This window comes from Podarcis raffonei, chromosome 16 (assembly GCF_027172205.1).
Source record: "Podarcis raffonei isolate rPodRaf1 chromosome 16, rPodRaf1.pri, whole genome shotgun sequence".
NCBI lineage: Eukaryota > Metazoa > Chordata > Lepidosauria > Squamata > Lacertidae > Podarcis > Podarcis raffonei.
Genome location: NC_070617.1, coordinates 3,128,004 through 3,155,503, shown reverse-complemented (window position 1 = coordinate 3,155,503; position 27,500 = coordinate 3,128,004). Strand labels below are relative to the sequence as shown.

Below are 27,500 nucleotides of genomic sequence, written 5' to 3'. Positions count from 1 at the left end.
GCCTCCCCATTGTCTTTTCCTTCACAAATCCTGTCTTAAGGGTATGTCTGTGTATGAACAGGGTGAGCCTGTGACTTGGCTCAGGAACGAAGTACTTATCATTACAAAGGACTGGCCAGGCTCCCCAGGGTATCCAATCAAGTGAGCATTAACAGGTAACCTGCCAGACAGGAGGTAAACAACGCACTCAGATTTCTGCTGTAGTCCGCCCATTCTGTGATGTAGGTATGATGTTTCTGGGGGTGGTCTTGGACTCCAGGGCGGGCAATTCCAAAAGTCTATATAAGGATGGACACACCTTTTTTCTGGGTCCTCCTCCTTTCCTGCGTGTGAGGGGAGCACCCTGTTGCAACAGTTCAATAAAAATCAGGCTTCCTAACTGCTTTGCTTCTCAGTATTCTCTGGTTGGCCTCTGTTTTTTCCTCCGACCGATGGAGAACCTGCAAAGGACTCTATAAGGGCTCTTGTGTCCCCCATAAGGGAATAAGGGCAGATTTTTTGTATTAAGGGGAGCCAGATCAAGAAAGGAGGAAAGCTCACCCTTTCAGCGCTGCGTTTGGATGTGACGAACAATGCAAACAGTATCTTTCTTCGAACATTCTCTGCTTTGCTCATGAATGAAACAGTGAGCAAGACTTCCATTAGACATTGGCAAGGTCAAGGGAGTGGGAGAACGATGACGTGAGATAATATCGCCCAAGGGGGCAAATCCCTCACGTGAGCCACAAACCGGCCATCCCCGATTTGCCATGAAATGAGGCCAATTTTTTAAAAGCTTCGTTTATGAATTTATGCATGAATTTGCACATGGGGGAGAAATAGTTCTAAAGGGCAGAAGGGAAGAAACTTTGCTTTTTGGTGATGCAGGTACAGTTCTTACCTCCGGTTAAGAACTTAATTCATTCCGGAGGTCTGTTCTTAACCTGAAACTGTTCTTAACTTGAGGTATCACTTTAGCTAATGGGGCCTCCCGCTGCCGCAGCTCAATTTCTGATCTCATCCTGAAGCAAAGTTCTTAACCAGAGGTACTATTTCTGGGTTAGTGGAGTCTGTAACCTGAAGCGTCTGTAACCTGAAGCGTCTGTCACCCGAGGTATTCATCACAACAGGGGTAGTTTTGGAAGAGGCAGGCAAGAAGGTAATGCCTCATCTTGTGCCATTCCTCCCCTTCTTGTACCTCATTTAAAAAGAGGTGCTCCCTCTTGTTTGACACACAGAATGGAGTGCTCCTTCTAGTATCTGTTAGATTTCTGTTATGCCACTGTGCAGTTCTTGGAGTCACAAGACTCTGTTGACATTCTAGACTATTGGAAGTCTCATGGGAGATGGATGTTGAAGTTACTGGTTTCCTGTTTCTTTGTTACTGTTGTTTTTCTGTCTCTCACAGAGAGCAGACACATATTCTTTTCTGTCCTTCATAGTTAGAAATAAAAGTAGCAATGTAGCACATATTTCTGGCTCCGGAGGAATAGCCATTTCAGCTCGGTTTTACGGAGGCTCCGACAGTATTGTCTGAGAAGAGGCATTCTCTCTCGTGAGAGGGAATGCCCTTTCTAATGCTATTTGAGACAAGGTACCGTATCTCTCCTCACGCCTCCTTCTAATAAGTCTTCCACCTTCACTCACACACTAGATGGAATGAGGCATCCCTCCTCTCTCACATCCCATCTTATGAAGAGGTGTTCCTCCCGCAACATAGGACATAGGACAATGCTATCTGAAAGTCTTGTAAGCATCTGTTTTTTTTAATTAAAAGAAATAGTCACATTTCAAACATTTGCTGTTGAATTAAGGCAGGGGGGACTTTTTAGCCAATCAAAATGCTTTTCAATCTATCTCACCAATCTAACATGACTAAATATGGCAGTTCTTTTATTTCCCAAATAACATTTAGGGAAAAACCAGATGCTTTTCTACTAGGTATTTTAGGTGCACGGGACGTGGGTGGCGCTGTGGGTTAAACCACAGAGCCTAGGACTTGCCGATCAGAAGGTTGGCAGTTCGAATCCCTGCGACGGGGTGAGCTCCCATTGCTCAGTCCCTGCTCCTGCCCACCTAGCAGTTCGAAAGCACGAAGTGCAAGTAGATAAATAGGTACCACTCTGGCGGGAAGGTAAACGGCGTTTCCGTGCACTGCTCTGGTTCGCCAGAAGCGGCTTAGTCATGCTGGCCACATGTACGCCGGCTCCCTCGGCCAGTAAAGCGAGATGAGCGCCAAAACCCCAGAGTCAACCACGACTGGACCAAATGGTCAGGGGTCCCTTTACCTTTACTATTTTAGGTGCAGAGATCCAAAGGAGCAGAAACTACTATTCATGTATGCAATGACAGCAACACGAATGCTAGTGGCCCAGAGATGGAAAGAAGAAAAAGTTCCAACCAGAGACAAATGGCTGATGAAGATGGACTACCCTGAAATGGCAAAATTGACTGGGAAAATCAAAAACCAGGAGAAGAAGAATTTTAAGAAGGAATGGGGAAAATTCACAATGTATTTAAGAGAACACTGTAAACAACTACAAACTTTGGCAGGATTTGAGTAATGCTTGTAATATACGAAGAATTATGGTGAAAGTGGTTTATTTGTTTTTTAAAAAGAGAGAAAACAAGGAAGGCAGTTGGAAAAAAAGATTGAAAATTGTAACAATGGAAGGGCGGAGGAGAGTCGTAGGATTCAGAGAATTCTAGATGTTGATGTATAATGTTTGAATTCAAATTGGTACTGTAAAACTCAATAAAAATATATTGGTGGGGGAGTGGCAGTCCTACATAATGTTAAAAACCTACATGAAAACGTCTATATTTCTTTTAACATATCACCTACTGGGGGTTATGAAGGCCTGAAGACTGAAGAGGAGAGCAGTCCAGGATCATTTCAGATACATTTGCAGCCCTGGCAATGATACCCTCAAAAACCACAGCCTGTTATCTACAGTGCCTAGATGTGGATGAAAAATGAAAGAGGGAGTTTCTTTAGCTTGAAAGCATTTCCTTATTATTGCTGGCGCTTCTCCCAAGTGTTAGGACACAGTTGCCACTCCCTGATGGAGTCTGAGACTGCAGTTCAGGAAACCTTGGGAGGGGTGTGCAAATTTCATTAAATTTCTTAATGTGCAAAAATGAAACATTAGTAAGCTTGCAGTCCCAAGAGAGGGCAGGGCCGTAGTTCAGTGGCTGGGTCCCGGGTTCAAAACCTGGCGCATCCAGGTAGCGCTGGGAGTGTCCCATGCCTGGCACTCTGAAGAGCCACTGCCAGTCAGTGTGGACAACACTGAGTTTGGATTTGGATTTGATATCCCACTTTATCACTACCCTAAGGCGTCTCAAAGTGGCTCACATTCTCCTTTCTCTTCCTCCCCCACAACAAACACTCTGTGAGGTGAGTGGGGCTGAGAGACTTCAGAGAAGTGTGACTGGCCCAAGGTCACCCAGCAGCTGCAGGTGGAGGAGCGGAGACGCGAACCCGGTTCCCCAGATTACAAGTCCACCGCTCTTAACCACTACACCACACTGGCACTGAGTTAGATGGAACAAGGAAGCTTCCTTTGTCCTTCCTAAGCTGTGCATGGCTTCAGAGACAATCTGATCAGCATGACCACTTCAGTAGTACAGTGCTTGTTTTACAATGCAGGGGTCCCAGGAATCTGGAGTCTCAGAAGGTCTGCAGGTAGGTCTCCTGGCTGACCATTGGTATTTAATTCCCAATAAACTATTTAGAGCAGGGGTCAGCAGACTTTTTCAGCAGGTTCACTGTCCCTCAGACCTTGTGGGGGGGCGGACTATATTTTGAAGGGGGAAAATGAGCGAATTCCTATGCCCCACAAATAACCCAGAGATGCATTTTAAATAAAAGGACACATTCTACTCCTGTAAAAACACGCTGATTCCCGGACCGCCCGTGGGCCAGACTGAGAAGGTGATTGGGCCAGATCTGCCCCCCGGACCTTAGTTTGCCTACCCCTGATTTAGAGGGATGCAGGTGGCACTGTGGTCTAAACCACAGAGCCTAGGGCTTGCCGATCGGAAGGTCGGTGGGTCGATTGTTATATGCACAAAGATGGAAAGATACAGCCCTACCCACTATAGATGAATGGCTGATAAAACTATTGGACTTGGCTGAGATGGCAAAGGTAATGTGTTTAATTAGAGAAAAAATCATTATTGACATTTACTCAGGACTGGAAACTTCTTATGGACTTTTTGCATGAAAGAGAAAATGAACTTGTAATATCTGGATTCGAAGATGGAAAAAGTACTGGTTTATAGACAACAGAATGAGCGAATAATATGTTTAGGTGAAGGACAGAGAACTAGAAATCTTTTTATATATTTTTTTCTTTTCTCTTTCCCCATGCTTTTCTTTCTTTCTTTCTTTCTTTCTTTCTTTCTTTCTTTCTTCTTCCTCTTCTTCTTCATATTCTTCCTGCCTCTGTTCTTTTTTTAGATATTGCAGTGTATTATATTTTTGTGATAGGTATGCATTTTTGTACAAGTATCAATAAAAATACTATATATATATAAGAAAGAGAAAGATCACCCGCTGAATCGCTGGAAAGCCACCGCCAATCAGCGTATAAACATTACTGAACTCAATGGACTAGTGGGTAGATTGGATTTCACCATGCTCTTGTTTCTCATTTAGGAACAGTTACTAAGTTGCACACAAGTTATAAACAAGGGAATCCCAGGCCACAGACTTACAACCTAGAACCGGAACTACACAAAAGGAAAAAGCAGTGGGGAAGCAGAGCAAGCACTACCTTCAAATCCCCGTACGATGACACAGACAAGGCACTGGTTTTTTCCCAGTACAGGGTTGTTGGCAAACACAAACAGTAGCCAGCAATTGGGACTGGCAAAAAAATAAATTGTGGGTCCCCTTGTGCTGTTGGGGTAAGCAAGCTTGCTCTGAACTCCTTGGAAAGTTGGCAAGATACAGGCATGCTTGTAATAAAAATAAAAAGTGGCCACAAAGACCCTGGCCCCTTACCTTTCATAGCGTCCAATGGCGTTTTGTATCCAGGGCCGCACTCTCCGCATTTCGCTGCAAATTGAAATGGTTGAAAGATCAGCAGGTGACAGTTTTGCTGGTCCCAAGAGATGCCTTTCCTGGATATATTCCCAGGCTTTTTGTTTGAACAACAACAACAACAACAATTTATTATTTATACCCTGCCCATCTGGCTGAGTCTCCCCAGCCACTCTGGGTGGCTCCCAATCGAGTGTTAATGTGATTGAATGTCTTTAATTTGCTATCTTGGGACAGGGGACTGCAGAGAGTAAAGAATGACTCCCCATGCAGAATTCAACTTCCTAGGCACCTTAACTTTCTTTCTTTTAAAATTAGAATTAATAATAATAATAATTTATTACTTATGCCCCGCCCATCTGGCCGGGCCTCTGTGGTTTAACCCACAGCTCCACCCGCGTCCCTCGGTCTTCATCCACAGGGTGGCAATTTCAAAAGTCCATATAAGGCCTTGCGTGTCATTGTTCGGGGTTTCCTCCCTCCTTCCTGTGGGGAGTGAGGACCCTGTTGCAACAGATCAATAAAGATCAAGCTTACGAGCTGCTTTGTACCAAATGTAAGAATTCACTGATAAATGCATCTATGTACTGGCTCACAGGGAAAACTTCAGAAATTCATCTAGACATGTGAGCTCAGCTCCTCAGCAGCCCCTCTGCCTGAGTGATAATCCCTGGCATCCTGAAACCTGAGTGCCAGACAGGTAGCCATTCCAGAAATAAGAAACCCAGATGGAGACAAAAGGGTGTGATTAACTTGGCTGGGAAACAGGGAAATGTAAATATCTCTCTTGTTACACTTGATGAGTGTTTGGTGGAGGGCAAGGAGAACCATGGGGCAGGGTCCAGGATGCTCATATTCCGGCCACCAGACCTCCTCTTTCATGATGTAATTGTGATGTATGAGTGATGTAGTTGGGGGGGTGTAACATGGGGATTAGCAGCTAATAAAAGTGTTGGGGGCTCTTTCGTTCGGGGCTTCCACCTGGTGGCAGGTGGGAGTCCTGTCGCGACAGTCTTCAATAAAGACCAAGCCTACTGGCTGCTGTTTTGCTCTGGTATTCCTGGCTGGTATCCTTGTTTTTTGCCCAAGGGAGCCCTCAGATTTCTCCGTTAACAGGCCTGACCTAGCGAGGTTCTTCTTGCTAGCTCTCTGCATGGCTACACTGGAGAAAGCTGCCAATATTGAGCTGTGGGCCCACAGCTGGGGTAGATCCACACAACAGTTCCACTTTTAAGGTTGGTTGAGATCCAAGAAATGGGTGTAAACAACATGAAGCTCTGGAATGGACAAACTTGGCACTGGAGTGAAAATTTTTGGCACCCGACAGCTACTTGTGCTAAAACACACCCCACACTCTAAATTGTATTTTTTAGGAGTGTCCTGTTAAGCCTCTTAGGCAGCTGCTGTCACGCAAGAGATCAGGCGCCGACCCAAAGAGCCTGACCTGGGGTCATTGTAAAACATCCTAGGCCAGCTTTCCCCAACATGGTGCCCTCCGAACTCTATCAGCCCCAGCCAGCATGGCCAGTGGTCAGGGCGGGGGCTGTAGTTGCAGCAAAACGGTATCTGGAGATCGTCAGGGTGGGAAAGCTCTTCAAAGATAACATTTTCCAAAAATGTCCTGCCCCTGCTGCAGGACTCCTGCAAGCTGCAATCTGTCCTGGGGAAAGTTGCAAGGTGCACCCATGTTTTAGTTCAGCGGCCAAACCTGTTGCTGTGTGACTTGACAGTGAACCCTAGAAGGCACTCAAATATCTTTCATGTTTGTGTGTGTGTGTGTGTGTGTGTGTGTGTGAAGTTGATCCAGAAAAAAGCTTTTATCCTTCTCACCATAGCACTAGAATCTGGAGATACCGTATTTTTCACTCCATAAGACGCACCTGACCATAAGACGCACCTAGTTTTTAGAGGGGGAGTGCAATAAAAAAATAATCTTTAAAGGGAGCGCTGAGCAGAGCCTGAAGAGGGTTTGCACGGCGAAGCCAGAAGCTAGAACAGCGAGAGGGAGCGCTGTGCAGCAATCCCTCTTGCTGTTCTGGCTCCTGGGATAGCTGCGCAGCCTGCATTCACTCCATAAGACGCACACACATTTCCCCTTACTTTTTAGGAGGGAAAAAGTGCGTCTTATAGAGCAAAAAATACAGTATTTAAGAAGGTTGCGAGGCCAGCATTGTGAGAACCTGCATTTACGATACGACATCTTTATTGTCATTGTCCCATACAGAACAATGAAACTGAAAAATCTACATAAGACATTCAAAAACCCCTAAAAACTCTGAAACCCCATTTTAAAATACAATATACTATAGAGACTCCTTATACTGCGTTTAAAACCAGAATTGCATTTGGGTAGAAACTGTTTCTCAGGCGGCTAGTCCTAGTCTTTATAACCCTGTACCTTCTTCCAGAAGGCAGAAGCTGAAAGAGATCATTTGAGATCCTGCCTTAAATAGAGGTTTACACCAGAAGATTGCCAAGGTACTACCTGACTCCAGAAGTCTACAAAATTAACTTGCAGCAGATTCTGGGCAGACAAAGGATGGATATTTTTTTTCACCCAACACCAAATTAATGCATGGAATTTGTTGCAAAAAAAAAAATATGGTGGGTAGCCACAAGTCTTGGTTAATGGCCATTAGTCACAGTTAAACATGAGACTAAGAAGTGGATAAATGTGGCCTCTTCATAAGCTGCCCATCGCTCTGGCCTTGGGTCTGCCAACATTTTGCTCCAAATTTCACAACGTTCTTTCCCTCTTGGGTTTCTTCAGGCTCCATTTCAAAACTCCCTAGTGCAGTCAATGCTTTTTTATGATACATAAAAACCCTTGTAATGCGCTTGCTTCATCTCAGCTTAGCTTTAGGAGCTACTGCATATCTATTGCAAAAAAACAGGCAGGCTTTTCTTTTCTTTTTTGGCTTATCTTTAAGTCTTTAAGGCTACAAGCCTACACACATTTACCTGGAAGTAAGCCCTAATGAACTCAGTGGGGCTGAACTCAAAGTAGGCATGTCTAGAACTGTCCTGTAAAAGACGCTTTTTGAGTTGAATTTCCTGCAGCAAGCCAGTGGAGCTGGAATTTGGGCTCAACTGGAATTTGGGCTGAACAAGCCCCAAAGCAGTATATTTGATTTAATAAGTAACAGATTAAGCAAAAGAAGGCAAAGAGGAGACGACTGGTGTCAGATGGCCTTATCATAGCAATAAACTAAAGCAATATATCCAAATTGCAGGAACTCACTTTTCAGTTTGGAGGTATTTTAATTGCCCATAAAATGACACAGCCCTCCAGTCGCCCAGACAAAAGTGGAGTGGTTACTTTCCGTGCCTTGGAAACGATGATTCTATCAATGCAGCTTAAAATGGAATTTGTCTTTTTTGCTGCAGTGTTACATGGCTGGCTCAGCTTGCGATTGATTAGTCCCAAGATCATTTTCACATGCACTGCTTCCAAGCCTGGTATCTCCCAGTGTATACTTGTTTGTTTGGTTTTTGCCTAAATGCATCTACTACTGCTGAATTTCCATTCTCTCAAAGTACAGTAATAGCAGAATTTTATCCCAGCATTCACTACTCCTCTCAGTTTTGTGTCATCCACAGATTTGATAAAGATTCCCTTCACCCTTTCATCTAAGTCACTAACAATTTTTTTTAACAAGTACTGGGCCCAGGACAGCTGATTAGCACTCCCAGTTTGATGAAGAAGAACCAAAGAGCAAAGCCATCAAGCCCACATTTAACCAGTCTACTAAACAAAATATTATGGGGGTCTTTGTCAAATGCTTTGCTGAAGCAAAGATAAATTATGTCCACAGCATTCCCACAATACACGAATCAGGTTCTTGGTGCATTCCTACAATAACCTGATTTTTGAGAAGAGAGAGACAAGATTAATCAGCCAGGATTTATTCCTAAGAAATCCATGCTTGCTCCTACTAATCATGCATGAACAAACTGATCACTTTATAACCTGTTTTGCCATATTTCCCAGTATCAAAAAATCAGGCTGGGGTTGGACAAGGTTAACTTTAAGGTCCCCTCCACTGTTGTGAGTCTGCGAATTGTTTATAGGCTTACTGTCTCACTTTTATTCACTTTCCAGATTGTTTGATTCTCTTTTGATATTGTTGTATACAATTTTATATCGTGTTGTTAGGTGTTTTAGGCTGGCTTTTGGAAAAGCATGGCACAAACAGATCATGGTGCATGACCAGTCTGCACTTTCCAGATCTTCCAGATTTTGTATTTGGACTTTCAAAAGGCCTGTCTCTCCATTCCAGTGGCACCTTGCGCAATTCATCTGCTGGCCCTAAAATCTCACGACTTATGCAGATTTGCCCATAGTTTTCTCTATGCAAGATAGAAGCAAAAAAGGAGAACACTCTGTTGAAAAACATTGAAACTTTATCTCCACGTAAACATGCACAGGACTGGGCAGGGGTTTCAAAGTGGAATTACTGCTCACAGGCTATGAAAAATACCATTAAAGCTCAATCCTAAACATACTTACTTGGAAGTAAGCCTCAGTAAAACAAAACCAAAAAAAAACCTATTTTTGAGGAAACATGTTTTATTTAACCTACATGTCTGTAGGTGTGTGTGTGTGTGTGTGTGTGTGTGTACACACACACATTTATGTCAAATTTAAAATGTCATAGGTTCTGGTGGATCAGTCTAGACCAGAGTTTCCCACATTTGGGTTTCCCACTGTTTTTGTACTACAACTCCCACCATCCCTAGCTAGAAGGACCAGTGGTCAGGGATGATGGGAACTGTAGTCCGAAAAACATCTGGAGACCCAGATTTGGGGGAAGCTGCTAAATGGTATTCATGGGTCTCTTTCAAGCCTCTGATTCTGTATCTGTGAGGTTAGAATCCATAGGAGTAAACCTGCTGAATCCACAGCAGTGACCAGAGGAGAATGACCACAGGGAGGAGCGCAGAGAGAATAAAAAGCCATGGTGCAGCTGTAGCAGCAAAACTGGGTGCCTTCATCTGCCCCGGCTGCAATGAAACATGTCTCTCCTGTATTGTTCTCTACAGGCACAGCAAGCGCTGTAACTCTCCAACAGTTTGACTTCACCCCCTAAGGTGGGTGACTCTTCCACTGTCTCCCGAGACAGACGGATGCCAGCAAAACCTGCTGAACCAGACAAATCAGTTCTTTTAAGGTAATCGCTAGCCTTTCAGCTAACCTCCTGTCATCAGCATATTAAATAAGGAGGTTGTCTATTTATAATAAAATACTTTACTTGGAGAGTGTATTTTCCTGGAAGCCCCATGGATTTCTATGGAATGTACTCTCCAGACTGCCCCTGCGGGGATAAAAGTTGCGCAGTCCACTTAAGACGGGCACATTTACCTAAAAGCAAACCTCTCTTGGAGTTCCACGAGGCTTTACTCCCGAGGAAACATCCATGAGCTTGCAACCCAAACCAGAGACCGCATGGAAAGGTTCTGCGAGAGAAACCATACCAGCGCCCACAAGTTGGGCTGGTTAAGCTGCAAAAGAAAAGCAACAAACACACACACACACACACACACAAACAAACACTTTCAACCCTCCAAGATGTAAACTTGGAGGCGTGTGGGTTGTGTGTACAGGATTGCAGAGCAAAAAACCGTAAAACTGGAGCATGTTAGAGCTGGGAGCTACATAGAAAGCAGAAGGAGGGCAAACTCAGCTTTCCCACAGATCACACAGCTGGGTGAAAAGCAGAAAGAGGTGGTTCTTCTCTTACCCATACTGGAGTCCTCTGCTTCTCCCTTTTTCCAGATTCTGAGGAATTCAGCAGCAAAAAAGGAGGCGCAGACTCCGAGGTCTGCTCTGCAGGGCTATATATACCAGCTGAATGGGCGGAGAAGGGGAGTGTTGAGAGAAAGAAGCTGTTAGAGGAGGCAACTGGAAGGAGGAGAGGCTGAAGTGGGAGGAGGGATTCAGGGTCAAAATCCAGTAGCTTCCCTCACTTTCAGTAAGCCACAAAGGACAGATTTGTTCCCTGGCTTGGATGGTGTTTATTTCCCCCACACAGACGCAGTTCAGGATGAGATCCAACTCTAGTTTCAGAAGGCAGAAAAAAACATCTTGGGTTCCTGGGCTGGAGAGGAAAGGAAGCAAGCAAGTGGAGTTTAGCAAAAACTCTTGGCTGGAGGTGGTGTTGCAAAATGCAGCCCGCCAGCCAGCGCATGCCTCAGCTGACAGGGCAGTTTTGAAACTAACAGGCAAAGGGGGCAGGTTTTTTTAATTTAAAAAAAACACCATTTTGCTTGCATGTCAGGTGCAAAGCAACCGCTGGCAGGCTCCGGAGGGGTTGCGAAAGCAGCCAAGTTGTGAGTTGTGCCAAGAAGCGCAACGGATGCCCAGTTCTGCCTCAATGCAACATATGGTTGTGTGCCACCCCAGGCTCCGAGTGGTGCAAGATTCCAGGGGTTCCCTGAACTCATAACAATACAGTGGTACCTCGGGTTACAGACGCTTCAGGTTACAGACTCTGCTAACCCAGAAATATTACCTCAGGTTAAGCACTTTGCTTCAGGATGAGAACAGAAATTGCATGGTGGCAGCGGGAGGCCCTATTAGCTAAAGTGGTGCTTCAGGTTAAGAACAGTTTCAGGTTAAGCACGGACCTCCAGAACGAATTAAGTTCTTAACCCAAGGTAAAGGGACCCCTGACCATTAGGTCCAGTCGTGGCCGACTCTGGAGTTGCGGTGCTCATCTCGCTTTATTGGCCGAGGGAGCAGGCGTACAGCTTCCGGGTCATGTGGCCAGAAGGACTAAGCAGCTTCTGGCAAACCAGAGCAGCGCACAGAAACGCCGTTTACCTTCCTGCTGGAGTGGTACCTATTTATCTACTTGCACTTTTACGTGCTTTCTAACTGCTAGGTTGGCAGGAGCAGGAACCGAGCAACAGGAGCTCACCCTGTTGCGGGGACTCGAACCGCCGACCTTTTGATCAGCAAGCCCAAGAGGTTCAGTGGTTTAACCCACAGCACCACCCACATCCCTATTAACCTGAGGTACCACTGTATAAATCTATGGTGTGCACTTGGAATAAAGTGTACAGTTCTGGCTGCCTCACCTGAGGAAGAACATTGCAGAGTCGGAAAAAGGTTCTGGAAAAGGCAACCCAAAACCATCTAGGGAGCAGAGCAACTCCCCAGTGAGGGAAAGTGACAACTTGGGGGGGGGGACTTCTTAGTTTATAGAAAAGGCAAGGAGGGGGCAGCATGATAGGTGTATATAAAAATTCTGCATGGCGTGGGAAAAGTGAACGGGTGGTTTTTCTTCTCTCTCAAAGCTCTAGACATCAAATGATTCTGAATGTCAAGACAATTCAGAACAGACGGAAGGACTGATGGTTAAACTATGGAATATGCTCCCTGTCAGGGGACTGCCATCGGAACAGGGGAGGGAGGCAGGGGGGCCGTTGGGATACAGAGAGCCTCCGAAACTCCTGAGGGGCAGTTCCTTGTCCAGCAGTGGGAAAAGCCACACCTCCAGTGGAGAAGAGAGGGAAGGGGCCAGCCAAGCGAGGAAAGGGCTCAAGGATGCTGCTGAGAGCCCCAGCGCCTCACCTGGCCAGGCTGGAAGGAAAGGGCTAGAGGATGCTGCTGAGAGCCCCAGCGCCTCACCTGGCCAGGCTGGAAGGAAAGGGCTAGAGGATGCTGCTGAGAGCCCCAGCGCCTCACCTAGCCAGGCTGGAAGGAAAGGGCTAGAGGATGCTGCTGAGAGCCCCAGCGCCTCACCTGGCCAGGCTGGAAGGAAAGGGCTCAAGGATGATGCTGAGAGCCCCAGCGCCTCACCTGGCCAGGCTGGAAGGAAAGGGCTAGAGGATGCTGCTGAGAGCCCCAGCGCCTCACCTGGCCAGGCTGGAAGGAAAGGGCTCAAGGATGCTGCTGAGAGCCCCAGGGCCTCACCTGGCCAGGCTGGAAGGAAAGGGCTAGAGGATGCTGCTGAGAGCCCCAGCGCCTCACCTGGCCAGGCTGGAAGGAAAGGGCTCAAGGATGATGCAGAGAGCCCCAGCGCCTCACCTGGCCAGGCTGGAAGGAAAGGGCTCAAGGATGATGCTGAGAGCCCCAGCGCCTCACCTGGCCAGGCTGGAAGGAAAGGGCTAGAGGATGCTGCTGAGAGCCCCAGCGCCTCACCTGGCCAGGCTGGAAGGAAAGGGCTAGAGGATGCTGCTGAGAGCCCCAGCGCCTCACCTGGCCAGGCTGGAAGGAAAGGGCTCAAGGATGATGCAGAGAGCCCCAGCGCCTCACCTGGCCAGGCTGGAAGGAAAGGGCTAGAGGATGATGCAGAGAGCCCCAGCGCCTCACCTGGCCAGGCTGGAAGGAAAGGGCTAGAGGATGCTGCTGAGAGCCCCAGCGCCTCACCTGGCCAGGCTGGAAGGAAAGGGCTCAAGGATGATGCAGAGAGCCCCAGCGCCTCACCTGGCCAGGCTGGAAGGAAAGGGCTCAAGGATGATGCTGAGAGCCCCAGGGCCTCACCTGGCCAGGCTGGAAGGAAAGGGCTCAAGGATGCTGCTGAGAGCCCCAGCGCCTCACCTGGCCAGGCTGGAAGGAAAGGGCTCAAGGATGCTGCTGAGAGCCCCAGGGCCTCACCTGGCCAGGCTGGAAGGAAAGGGCTCAAGGATGCTGCTGAGAGCCCCAGCGCCTCACCTGGCCAGGCTGGAAGGAAAGGGCTCAAGGATGATGCTGACAGCCCCAGCGCCTCACCTGGCCAGGCTGGAAGGAAAGGGCTCAAGCATGATGCAGAGAGCCCCAGCGCCTCACCTGGCCAGGCTGGCTGGGAGGGACGCACGCCACTTCCGCCGCCCAGCTTGCGCAGAGGGGTGAAACATAAGGAGGGGAGGAGGAGCCTTGAGGTGCCAAAGTTTTTATGTTGGGGGAGAAGCCGGAAGGAGCCACTCCCGGATTCTGCAAGTGACTGAGACGGACATGAACTTGGTAGATCTGCACTGTAAATAGTTTGCACAATAAAACCTGTAAAAGACAGGTCGGGGTCCTGCCTGGTTACTCACCAGCAACCACCCCCAGCATCTGGCACTCCCACCAGAGATACTGATGGGCACCAACTTAGAATCGTAGAATGGTAGATGGTAGGAACCACAAGGGTCATCTAGTTCAACCCCCTGCAACGCCGGAATCTTTTGCACAACGTGGGGCTCCAGCCCATGACCCTGAGATTAAGTGTCTCATGTGCTACCAGGTGAGCTATGGCTCTAAAAGAGGGCTAGACCAATTCATGGAGGATGAAGCTATCAGTGGTGTAGCAGGAACCCCACCCCCACCCCAATCATTCTGTTTGTACAAACTTCACACACACACACACTCACACACTACATACGCCACATTTCTGTTATAAATTCATAGAAAAATCAACCATACATCGGATTTGCACTGTTCCATTTTATTTTACTCCATATGACAAGGACTATCAAAGGGGGGGTGGCTTGGTCCTGGTCAGCCATAATCCCTTCACCATCCCAGCACATCCACAGGAGCCCTGCCCAGTTGCTATGCCAACCCTGATGGTCCTAGACAGAAGACAATCAAGATCACAAAGAACTTCCATATGGGAGTGGATTCAGCTTGGACTGGAACAAAGGACAATGATCAGATCTTCCCTCAGGGGGCAGGAAACTGCGACTACATTTTGTCTTCAGACAATAATTCCTGGGGAGGGGGAAAGGGGGAACCAGCCAGGTGACAGGACACTCAGGTTACCACCACAACTCCTCCCTCAACCCCTCCTTTCTGTAATGTATGCATGATGTTTCTGGGGGTGGGCTTGACCTAGGGGATGGGAATTTCAAAAGTTTTTATAAGACCTGGCACACCATTTTTCTGGGTCTTTCCTCTCACCTGCAAGTGAGGGGAGCACCCTGTCGCGACAGTCTTTCTTCAATAAAGACCAAGCCTACAGGCTGCTGACTTGCTTCAATTTACTCTGGTTGGTGTCTTTACTTTTTGTCCAAGGGAGCCCTCAGATTTTTCCGGTAACAGTGGCTATTAAGCCCAATGGCTAGGCTCTCTCTCCCCTGTCAGAGGCAGTAGTACATCTCTGAATGTCAGTTGCTGGAACCCAGAGGAGGAGAGAGAGTTGTGCTGTTGTGCTCAGGTCCTGCTTTCGGGTTTCTCCTTGGCATCTAGCTGGCCCCTGTGAGAACAGGATGCTGCACTACATCTTTGGCAATCCCTCGTAGAAAAGTAAGATTGTCTTCCATAAACACGGTTATACACACACACACACACACACACACACATATACATACATATACAGTGGTACCTTGGGTTACAGACGCTTCAGGTTGCATACGCTTCAGGTTACAGACTCCGCTAACCCAGAAATATTACCTTGGGTTAAGAACTTTGCTTCAGGATGAGAACAGAAATCAGCAGGAGGCTCCATTAGCTAAAGTGGTGCTTCAGGTTAAGAACAGTTTCAGGTTAAGAACGGACCTCCAGAACAAATTCAGTTCTTAACCCGAGATACCACTATATACCGTATTTTTCGGCCCATAGGGTGCACCGGCCCATAGGGCGCACCAAGTTTTTTTGGGGGGGAAATAAAGAAAAAAAATTTATTTCCCCCCCCCCAGGCGTGGGGCTGGGTCGGGGGAAGCCCGAGCTTCCCCCGACCCCAGCCCCCAGAACAGGCAGCTCTCCACAAGCCGTGGGAGAGCTGCACGAAGCCCAAAGCCTGGGGGGCGCTGAGCTCAGCGCGCCCCCAGGCTTCGGGGTGCAGGCAGCTCTCCAAAAGCCGTGGGAGAGCTGTGCGACTTCGCGCAGCTCTCCCACGGCTTGCGTATAGCTTCCTGAAGCCTGGATTCGCCCCATAGGACGTATACATATTTCCCCTTCATTTTTGGAGGGGGAAAAGTGCGTCCTATAGGGCGAAAAATACGGTACATACACACATACACACACAAACATACACACATTTTTATTAATTTTTTAACATATCAGTTCCAACAGTCTTACAACATAACTTCTCCTCTTATACAATATTTTTAGACTTCGGTCAACACCTCTGATGATTTTTCGTTCTTTATCACTTATTATGCATTTCTTAACTTCATATTACCTTTAATTGTCCTTAACTAATAATTCTCCTCATTATCTTTCTTGCAATATTTCAAATAATTCACCTTACAAAACTTCTTGCAAACCTACTAGCGTAATCTGTTCATCACAGTCACTTTTCAAATAGTTCATAAATTTACTCCAGTCTTCTGAGAATCTCTGGTCCCGCAAGTCTCGAATCCTTCCTGTTAATTTATCTAATTCTGCATAGTCCATCAATTTCATCCTCCATTCTTCTTTCGTCGGTAATTCTTCTTGCTTCCATTTTTGTGCCAATAATATTCTTGCTGCCGTCATAGCATAACTTATATCATTTCCCATAACTTTTTCACTTTTTTTACATTCCCACCACGTGATAAAATGTTCCTTCTTTTTCTTTACATTTCCAACATTTATTACTAACTTTATACATTTTAGCTAATTTCACAGGAGTAATATACCACCTGTACATCATTTTCATCACATTTTCTTTTAAGGCATTGCATGCAGTTCTTTAATCCTTCTTTCCACAATTTTCCCCATTCTTTTAACTGTATATTATACCCAAAGTCTTTGGTCCATAAACACGTTGAGTCCGTAAGTAACTGTGGAGGCCAATTCTGGATCCCCACGTCCTTCCACAGTGGGGACATTGGTTTCCGGGTGGGAGTTGATCACGGTGTGGATTTGCCAAGCGTGCCTCCCTCTTAGCACCTTTCTCCCTTGCGTCCTGGACTACATAGGCCACCACTAGCCTGACCTAGTCTGCTCTTCTTACGTTGACCAAAGGAAATCCTGTTAAATATGCCCATGACAAATGTTGTGCATGTAACACAACTACAGTCCTGTAATTTGGTTATCTCTGGATTCGAGTGGCCGAGGAACAAATGTCCTCTAGGATTTCACAGCTGAAAGAAGGAATAATCTTATTTATCATGTCTTCTTTCATGCATCTCTCCATTTCTTATGTTAATTTTAAAAGGCAAGAATATGTGATACACATTTTATTAATCTCTATCCCATTAACTGTCATCTTCTGGGGTCTTGCTATCTATTCCAATTACAAAAACCTAAATGCTTTTTGGTGGTAAATGCTCATAAAAGTGCACTTATTTAATGACATTAGCAGCTCTGAATGCCCTTCTGAGATATTTTAAAAAGTGTGTCCATTTTTTACTTTAGATAATCAAAAATATTTGAAATCAATTTAAAAAGTATGTAAAAATTTGGAAATACTTAATCACTCCATGTTTTATGGTTGTGGTGTGTGGAGTTTTTTTTGCAGTTTAAAGATTGGGAATAAATTGGACTATAGCACATAATAGAATTTGTTGTGGGGGTTTAGGCTTAAATTTGGAAAACAATTAAAAAAATAATCTAGAAAATACCAGAGTCCTCAAAAAGCAGGAAAGGTGAAACTGTGGGAACAAGTGGTGGATTCTAGGTGATCTGGGAACAGGGTCTTCGATTAAAGATTGAGGAAAGCTTGTAGAAGGGGATATACATGATAAATGCTCCTAATTTTACTGGCTTCTTTAATCCGTTGCTGATCTACTGCAGAAAGCTTATTTTGAGTATGTGTTGAAGGCAAGCTCTTAGAAGAGATATACCCTCCTGCATGGCAGAAAAGATCATGTTTGCTATCTGTTGTTTTTATAATTAATTAAAGCATTCACATTCCACTTTTCGACTGAAAGTGGCTCCCAGGGTGACTTACAAAGATCGGAAATGAGATAGTCGTTGCTTGAAGCTTACCATTTGAAAGATACAATACAGGAAGAAAAGGCGCTGGTAGAGAAGAAGAAAGTAAACTCAGACACTAGCCCTTAGTCACAAAATTCTTATAAAGCCACTTCCAGGCCTGCCCCAGGAGGTGGGGTTGCGGGCATCACGCCCTCCCCACGTGAGCGGGGGCTGGTTTCAGCCCCCGCGAGAACAGGGGAATCCCGACCGTCCACGCCTCCCAGCCAGCCAATCGGCGGGCGGGGGGAGCGTGGCTTGCCCTATTTAGGGCCGGAGCGGAGGGGGCTCGCCCTCTCTTCTCCGGCTAGCCCCCACGTTTTCCCACCCTCCCTCCCTTTAGTTGGGCTTTAGGTAGGTCTGACTTTGCTATGGACTTCGGTCTGTCGCCGCAAGGGGCATGGTAGGAATTTTTCCCAATTGGCAATTTACAGCCTTTTGGTTTTTCGCCTACCTCGTAGCAACTCGTCACAACTCTTCGGCATTGGCGGTAGGCATTGGTAAGAAGGGGTTAAGAGGATGTGGGGGGGGGAGGAACACCATCACCTCCCCCTAGTGAGCGAAGGGTGGTCCATTAAAGGACTCCGGGGGGCGTGGCCCTGTCTGCAGCCTATGGAGGTGTGGGCCAAAGGCATGCCCCAGAGCGGTGACCCGGGGGAGCTCCTAGTCGACGTGCCTCGGCGGGAGACTCTCCCGATATAGTGTTAACCCTTCCCCGTGTCTCCAGCAAATGGGCTGGAGCCGGATAGTCGATAGGACCAATGCCTAAGCCAATGCCTCTCATTCCTAAATTCAATAAAGTTGTGGCCTAATTCGCCCAATTAACCTTAATTATGGTGTCTCGTGTGTTTATTTATCTTGGTGGGGGGCGGGAACTCGCCACGCAACAATAGGTGGAATGAAAAAGATTCTAGGAAATGTATTGCTGCAAATCTCTCACCCAAACTAGCTGAGTTGCCCAGCCTCCCTCTACTAGACTTTATACTTACATCATCAACATCAACATCATTACTATAGTCTATATACTATCATCATCGTCATCATTACTACTACTACTACTACTACTACTACTACTACTACTAGGTAAAGGGACCCCTGACCATTAGGTCCAGTCGTGGCTGACTCTGGGGTTGCGGCGCTCATCTCGCTTTATTGGCCAAGGGAGCCGGAGTACAGCTTCTGGGTCATGTGACCAGCATGACTAAGCCGCTTCTGGTGAACCAGAGCAGCGCACGGAAACGCCGTTTACCTTCTCGCCGGAGCGGTACCTATTTATCTACTTGCACTTTGACGTGCTTTCGAACTGCTAGGTTGGCAGGAGCAGGGACTGAGCAACGGGAGCTCACACCATCGCGGGGATTCAAACTGCCAAACTTCTGATCGGCAAGTCCTAGGCTCAGTGGTTTAACTCACAGAGCCACCCGCGTCCCTAATTATTATTATTATTATCCTCCAATTGATTGTTGCTGTTTAGTCGTTTAGTCGTGTCCGACTCTTCGTGACCCCATGGACCAGAGCACGCCAGGCACCTCTGTCCTCCACTACCTCCCGCAGTTTGGTCAAACTCATGCTGGAAACCTCAAAAACACTATCCAACCATCTCGTCCTCTGTCGCCCCCTTCTCCTTGTGCCCTCCATCTTTCCCAGCATCAGTGTCTTCTCCAGGGAGTCTTCTCTTCTCATGAGGTGGCCAAAGTACTGGAGCCTCAGCTTCACGATCTGTCCTTCCAGTGAGCACTCAGGGCTGATTTCATTAAGAATGGATGCGTTTGATCTTCTTGCAGTCCATGGGACTCTCAAGAGTCTTCTCCAGCACCATAATTCAAAAGCATCAATTCTTCGGCGATCAGCCTTCTTTATGGTCCAGCTCTCACTTCCATACATCACTACTGGGAAAACCATGGCTTTAACTATACGGACCTTTGTTGGCAAGGTGACGTCTCTACTTCTCAAGATGCTGTCTAGGCCTGTCATTGCCCTTCTCCCAAGAAGCAGGCGTCTTTTAATTTCGTGGCTGCTGTCACCATCTGCAGTGATCATGGAGCCCAAGAAAGTAAAATCTCTCACTGCCTCCATTTCTTCCCCTTCTATTTGCCAGGAGGTGATGGGGCCAGTGGCCATGATCTTCGTTTTTTTGATGTTGAGCCTCAGACCATATTTTGCGCTCTCCTCTTTCACCCTCATTAAAAGGGTCTTTAATTCCTCCTCACTTTCTGCCATCAAGGTTGTGTCATCTGCATATCTGAGGTTGTTGATATTTCTTCCGGCAATCTTAATTCCAGTTTGGGATTCATCCAGCCCAGCCTTTCGCATGATGTATTCTGCATATAAATTAAATAAGCAGGGAGATAAAATACAGCCTTGTCGTACTCCTTTCCCAATTTTGAACCAATCAGTTGTTCCATATCCAGTTCTAACTGTAGCTTCCTCCAATTGATACTGGGCATCTTTTCATACATCAGAAGCAGTTTTATTGGATTAATCTAACCCAGGGGTCAGCAAACTTTTTCAGCAGGGGGCTGGTCCACTGTCCCTCAGACCTTGTAGGGGGCAGGACTATATTTTGGAAAAAATCATGAACAAATTCCTATGCCCCACAAATAGCCCAGAGATGTATTTTAAATAAAAGCAGACATTCTACTCATATAAAAACACCAGGCAGGCCCCACAAATAACCCAGAGATGCATTTTAAATAAAAAGACACATTCTACTCATGTAAAAACACACTGATTCTCGGACCATCCGCAGGCCGGATTGAGAAGGCGATTGGGCCGGATCCAGCCTCCAGGCCTTAGTTTGCCTACCCACGATCTAACCAATTAAATTAACTGAATAAATCAGCTGAAAAAGGCTGCTTTCTTGTTGGTATTTTGAAGACTAATGGTTTGGATCCAGACCATGTTAGTTACACTGTATCAATGGAACCTGAATAAACTGCAACAAACATTTTGCATTGATTTCAATGGAACTTAACTGCAACTAACTTTAGTCTTGATGCAACCCTATGGCTCCATAATTAAATCTATCTGTGCGCCTCTATGAGGCACTGGTCATAATCCCATACAGATTTGTACACCTTCAATCACTCCCTAATGATTTTGGGAAGATCCACACCACACATTAAAAGCACATCTGTTGTTGTTGTTGTTTAGTTGTTTAGTCGTGTCCGACTCTTCGTGACCCCATGGACCAGAGAACGCCAGGCACCTCTGTCCTCCACTGCCTCCCGCAGTTTGGTCAAACTCATGCTGGTAACCTCGAAAACACTATCCAACCATCTCGTCCTCTGTCGCCCCCTTCTCCTTGTGCCCTCCATCATGGTTCTTACATTCCAGGTTCCTATGCAATATTTTTCTTTACAGCATTGGACTTTCCTTTCACATCTAACACACATTTAAAGCACCTGACTCCCCTCAAATAATCTTGGGAACTGTAGTTTAAGGGTCTTAGGAATTCTAGCTCTGTGAAAGGGACACGACAGCACCCAGGATACCTTGGAGAAAGTCATGCGCTTTAAATATGCATTGACCGGGCCTCATATGTGTAGTGTGAATCTTCCTTTCCATGGGACAAGCGTGCCTAACTGTGCACTGATTTGTGGCTATTGTACACTACTATTGTTATAAGAATTTAAGGTCTCATATATATATATATAAATTAAATGTACAAGGCAAACACGTACATAAATATATAAACCACATGTCTGAAACAGTACAGGAAATAAAAAAAATTCCTTCCAGTAGCACCTTCGAGACCAACTAAGTTTGTTATTGGTATGAGCTTTCGTGTGCATGCACACTTCTTCAGATACACTGAAACAGAAGTCACGGATCCTTATATATAGTGAGAGGGTGGGGAGGGGTACAGTGGTACCTCGGGTTAAGTACTTAATTCGTTCTGGAGGTCCGTTCTTAACCTGAAACTGTTCTTAATCTGAAGCACCACTTTAGCTAATGGGGCCTGCTGCTGCTGCGCTGCCGGAGCAGGATTTCTGTTCTCATCCTGAAGCAAAGTTCTTAACCCAAGGTACTATTTCTGGATTAGCGGAGTCTGTAACCTGAAGCGTATGTAACCCGAGGTACCACTGCATTACTCAGAAAGGTGTTGGGAATGGGTGATTGGCTGATAGGTGTGGTAAACCTGTTGACAACTGTTAACGACTGCAGTTGGCCTTACATGTATAATGAGATAACAATCCAATGTCTCTATTCAGACCAGGTCTCGCCATGGTTTTAAGTTTGGTAATAAGTTGCAATTCAGCAACTTCTCTTTCTAGTCTATTTCTGAAATTCTTTTGTAATAAGAACCTTGGGATCTTGTATAGAATGTCCTGGGAGATTGAATCCTACTGGTTTCTCTGTCTTGTGATTCCTGATATCAGGACTCTCCCAAACTGACCAAATGTTTCTCTGCAAGGAGGGAATAACTTAAAAAACCTCCCCATTGTCTCTGTGCTCACAAATCCTGCCTTAGGGGCACATTTAAGGTGTGAATAGGGTGAGCCTGTGACCTGGAATTAAGTAGTTATAACAACAAAAGTGACGCGGGTGGCGCTGTGGGTGAAAGCCTCAGTGCCTAGGACTTGCCGATTGCATGGTCGGCGGTTCGAATCCCCGCGGCGGGGTGCGCTCCCGTCGTTTGGTCCCAGCGCCTGCCAACCTAGCAGTTCGAAAGCACGTCAAAGTGCAAGTAGATAAGTAGGTAACGCTCCGGCAGGAAGGTAAACGGCGTTTCTGTGCGCTGCTCTGGTTCGCCAGAAGCGGCTTAGTCATGCTGGCCACATGACCCGGAAGCTGTATGTTGGCTCCCTCGGCCCGTAAAGCGAGATGAGTGCTGCAACCCCAGAGTCGTCCACAACAAAAGAGTGGCCAAAATCCAGATAATGCAAGCAAGTAACCTGCCAGACAGGAGATAAACAATACACTCAGGATTCTGTTTTAGACAGCCCCGTGACGTATGTATGATGTTTCTGGGGGTGATCATGGACTCCAGGGCGGGCAATTCCAAAAGTCTATATAAGGGCGGACACACCTTTGTTCTGGGTCCTCCTCCTTTCCTGCGTGTGAGGGGAGCACCCTGCTGCAACAGTTCAATAAAGATCAGGCTTACGAGCTGCTTTGCTTCTCAATATTCTCTGGTTGGCCTCTGTTATTTTCTCCGACCGATGGAGAACTTGCAAAGGACTCTATAAGGGCTCTTGTGTACCCCATAAGGGAATAAGGGCAGAATTTGTTTACGACACTAGTTGATACCGTAGAAGAAAATTCCTGGCTTAAATGTTTCCGACAAATAACATCAACATTATCAAAATTATGTGAATGGGATTTATTTGCCTAGACTTCATGAACCTGAAAGATGTGTCATAATGCTTTAGTCATATGTGTGAATAAAAACATGACTTGTGTTTCATGTAATTAAGTTTAAAAACATTAATTATGACAGTATTATGCCTCAAAGTGGTAAGTGAACACACTACTTGTTATGCCCGCAGTGATCCCCAGCATCAAACAGAAATCATATGACTCGCACATTCTCTTCCCTCTAAAAAAAAGAGAGTTCTGTCACTTTGTAAGTATTCCCAGACATTGCTCTTTCGTTCTGCCACTTTTCCCTCTAGATGCTGTTGGAGTCGACTCCAGCTCCTTTAAGCCCCAACCAGTGTGGCCAGTGATCCTGGGTGATCTGAGACGGGAATCCAAAAACACCTGGAGGGTCACAAATTACCGTATTGGCCTGAATATAAGCCTCACTTTTCCCCCAAATTCCGACCGTGGAAAGTTAAAGCGTGGCCTATATTCATGACAGGGGACGTGGGTGGCGCTGTGGGTAAAAGCCTCAGTGCCTAGGGCTTGCCGATCGAAAGGTCGGCGGTTCAAATCCCCGCGGCGGGGTGCGCTCCCGTTGTTCGGTCCCAGCACCTGCCAACCTAGCAGTTTGAAAGCACCTCCGGGTGCAAGTAGATAAATAGGGACCGCTTACTAGCGGGAAGGTAAACGGCGTTTCCGTGTGCGGCTCTGGCTCACCAGAGCAGCGATGTCACGCTAGCCACGTGACCCGGAAGTGTCTCCGGACAGCGCTGGCCCCCGGCCTCTTGAGTGAGATGGGCGCACAACCCTAGAGTCTGTCAAGACTGGCCCGTACGGGCAGGGGTACCTTTACCTTTTTATATTCATGACATTACAGTATGCAGCCAGGAGCGTGGGGCAAACAGCACCAGGAGTGCGCAAAGCGGTGCCCGCCCCATGCGTAGTTCCCCCATCCTCTCCCCCAAGGCCGGGAAGGGAGAAAGCGAGGAAGGGGAAAGGCCGCTGGCAACACAGCGCAGCTCCCACCCACCCCAGTATGCAGCCAGGAGCAGCGAGGAATGGAGGCTCGGCTTATATTCAGGTGCGGCTTATATTCGGGCCAATACGGTAGCTACCCCTGCTCCGGAGCTTTGTGCTCCTGTTACTGTGAGTGTGGGTACACCATGACATTTTATTGTAGATCCCACACATTTGCTCCATTTGCAAGCTCAAGCTAATCAAGGGCTGACAGTCACCCAAAATAAGTCATGGCATGTTTTTTGCTGTAACCCACCCTGAGACCTTATGGTGAAAAATGGGGAAGAAATTCAATCAATCAATCAATCAATCAATCGGTCAGTCAGTCAGTTAGTTAGTCAGTCAGTAAGTTCCAGAGATCTTTCACTTTCAGCAGACATTGCATCATCAATGATGAGCAGGCAGCAGCACTAACTAAATACATTTATATTTCATGATGGCTGCAGTAATTTCATATGGCTGCAGTTTACAATTAGACAGCTTAAGGCTGTTACCTTCCCAACTAGAAGCTAGTAGATCCATATGTTGAATAGGTAAATTGACTTTACTGGCCTCAGTCCAGTATATCTGAAGGAGCGTCTCCACCCCCATTGTTCTACACTGAGGTCCAGTGCCGAGGGCCTTCTGGCGGTTCCCTCACTGTGAGAAGCCAAGTTACAGGGAACCAGGCAGAGGGCCTTCTTCATGGTGGCACCCGCCCTGAGGAACTCCCTCCCACCAGATGTCAAAGAGAAAAACAACTACCAGACTTTTAGAAGACATCTGAAGGAAGCCCTGTTTAGGGAAGCTTTTAATGTTTGATGCATTACTGTATTTTAATATTTTGTTGGAAGCTGCCCAGAGTGGCTGGGGAAGCCCAGCCAGATGGGCGGGGTATAAATAATAAATTATTATTAGTAGTATTACTTTCAGTAAAGTGTATTTTATAGCTGAGAGCACCCCCCCCACACACACACTGATTTCAGTCAGAGACAAACACAACTAACTGTGCTCCTTCTAGACCAGTCTAGACCAGGAGGTGGCGAACCCGTGTCCTTCCAGATGTTGCTACAACTCACATCAGCCTTGACAGTTGGCCATGCTTTCTGGGGCTGATGGGAGTTGGAGTCCAATAATATATGGAGGACAATATATGTTAGCCAACCCAGGTCTATACTATGGTCTACTGTTTTATTTTAGATATTAGTTATATGTTACTTTAACGTACTGTGAGGCATTTCCTCCCCCAGGAGCTTCACTTGGGCCCCTTTCCTATGACTTCTACATGTTGTTTTTTTTTAATCCACCAAGCTGTTTACAGTGGTGCCCTGCAAGACGAATGCCTCGCAAGACGAAAAGCTCGCTAGACGAAAGGGTTTTCCGTTTTTTGAGTTGTTCCGCAAGACGAATTTCCCTATGGGCTTGCTTCGCAAGACGAAACGTCTTGCGAGTTCTTGCGAGTTTGTTTCCTTTTTCTTAAAGCCACTAAGCCGTTAATAGCCGCTAAGCCGCTAATAGCCCTGCTTCGCAAGACGAAAAAACTGCAAGACGAAGAGACTCGCGGAACGGATTAATTTCGTCTTGCGAGGCACCACTGTATTGATTTTATTGCTGGCGCAGTATTCAATTTTATATTATGCTGTTTTTGTTATGTGTTTAGCCAATAATTTTAACAATTTTATTGTAAGCTGCATTATGAGGGCTTCTCCTAAAAGTCAGGGCTAATAATAATATATTATTTATACCCCACCCATCTGGTTGGGCTTCCCCAGCCACCCTGGGCGGCTTCCAACAAAACCCTAAAATACAGTAATGCATCAAACATTGAAAGCTTCCCTAAACAGGGCTGCCTTCAGATGTCTTCTAAATAAATATAAATAAATATCACTACATCATCATTATTATCACAACCAATAGCATGAAGAAGGTCTGCCAGGCCTGCGTGTTGAGCTCACTGCTTCATGGAAGTGAGTCATGGGCAAAGCACATTAACCCCGCCGTATGGGAATCCCTTGCAGGTGATCGCAGTGCCTGGAGACAGACAGGCAGGTTGTGTAGCTGCAGCAGTGACCAGAGGAGGAATAAGCACTGGGTGGAGGGCAGAGAGAAGGAACGCCATGGGGCACCTGCAGCTGCACAAATGGGCCCCTTCATCTGCCCTATCGGCAATAAAACATCTCTCTCCCGCATTGGTCTCTACGGCCACAGCAGGCCCTGCAACTCTCCAACAGTTTGACTTGCCTCCAAAGGTCACTCTTGCATTGTCTCCCGAGACAGACGGATATCAGAAACAATATCACTTTCATAAATATTGTTATTTCACCTGAAGCATTCAGGAACAAAGGTTGTTGTCGTTGTTGTTAAACTAAATAAATCTGTTACCCACTATAGGATATATAAATTTGGGGAACCATTTCAATAGTCAGTGCCTTCAGCTATGGTTAGCTTATTTTAATTAATTAAAGAAATTTAAAATTAGCTAGAAAGGTTTTTTAATTCTCTGCCCCCCAGAAGTCCTGTTACCGAAGGGCAGTTTGCAACTTAAGCCAATAAATAAATATAAATTAATTGTAAAATTCTTTAAATGATATTATTTGATTTTGTGTGTTGTTAACAATGATTTTAATTGAAGCACATTACAGGATACTGTTTTCTCTGAATTATTTTTTAGAGGCCTGTCAGGCAGAATGTTTTTAAAATAAATTTATTATGTGTGTATCAGAGAACATATTTTGCATAACTAGCACAATGCTATCATTTTGATGGATGTGGCATGTGAGACGGCTTATGTGACACCATCTATTAAGAATCAAGACTGCCCCTTCATTTGAATTAATTTTTAATTCTGTTGGTCACATGACAGCACGACAGGAGGTTGGAAACTGGCTTTTGAACTAGTATGTTTTGAGGGAACCAATATTTACCTGTTCTGATGAATACTTATTGCCTCTCCTAAAGCTGCCAATAACTTCTTGCCATTTTCATAAAGGGCTACACATATTGCAATCAATATGATAATGTCGTAATCCTGCTGCCAGCTGGCGTTACCTTTGCCTGCAGTTCAGGTCTTGGCAATGCAACATCTTTATCAAAACGAGTTGTGTTTCTGATCCATCTAGTTTGAGGGGAAACCAAAGCAGAATTTCCAGATACAGTACTGTAACTCCTGCTTGAAACATGCTGGGAAGTTGTTGCTTTTAAATAAAACTTTGGGTATCCACTGGAATTTGCTGACTTGTTGACTTTGTGGCATTGCCCACTCGCTGTGGAAACATAATAAAACACCTTTAACACCTTTATAGTACCCAGAGCTACAGAAATTTGTTGGCCCTTCATTCATAATTTCCAACTAGCAGAATCTGT

At 46.1% G+C, this 27,500-nt stretch overlaps 1 protein-coding gene across 1 annotated transcript in view; it reads right to left on the bottom strand.

Annotated features, from left to right (window-relative positions):
* LOC128404106 (methanethiol oxidase-like) overlaps positions 1-11,060 on the bottom strand; it is a 30,032-nt gene extending 18,972 nt beyond the window's left edge. Inside the window, exons 1-2 of the mRNA XM_053369428.1 lie at positions 10,771-11,060; positions 4,991-5,044 (exon numbers count right to left, since the gene is read on the bottom strand). Of these exons, the coding sequence (XP_053225403.1) occupies positions 4,991-5,044; positions 10,771-10,774 (58 nt within the window). The 5' untranslated portion in view covers positions 10,775-11,060. The remainder of the gene's footprint in view (positions 1-4,990; positions 5,045-10,770) is intronic.
* Positions 11,061-27,500: the final 16,440 nt, after the last annotated feature.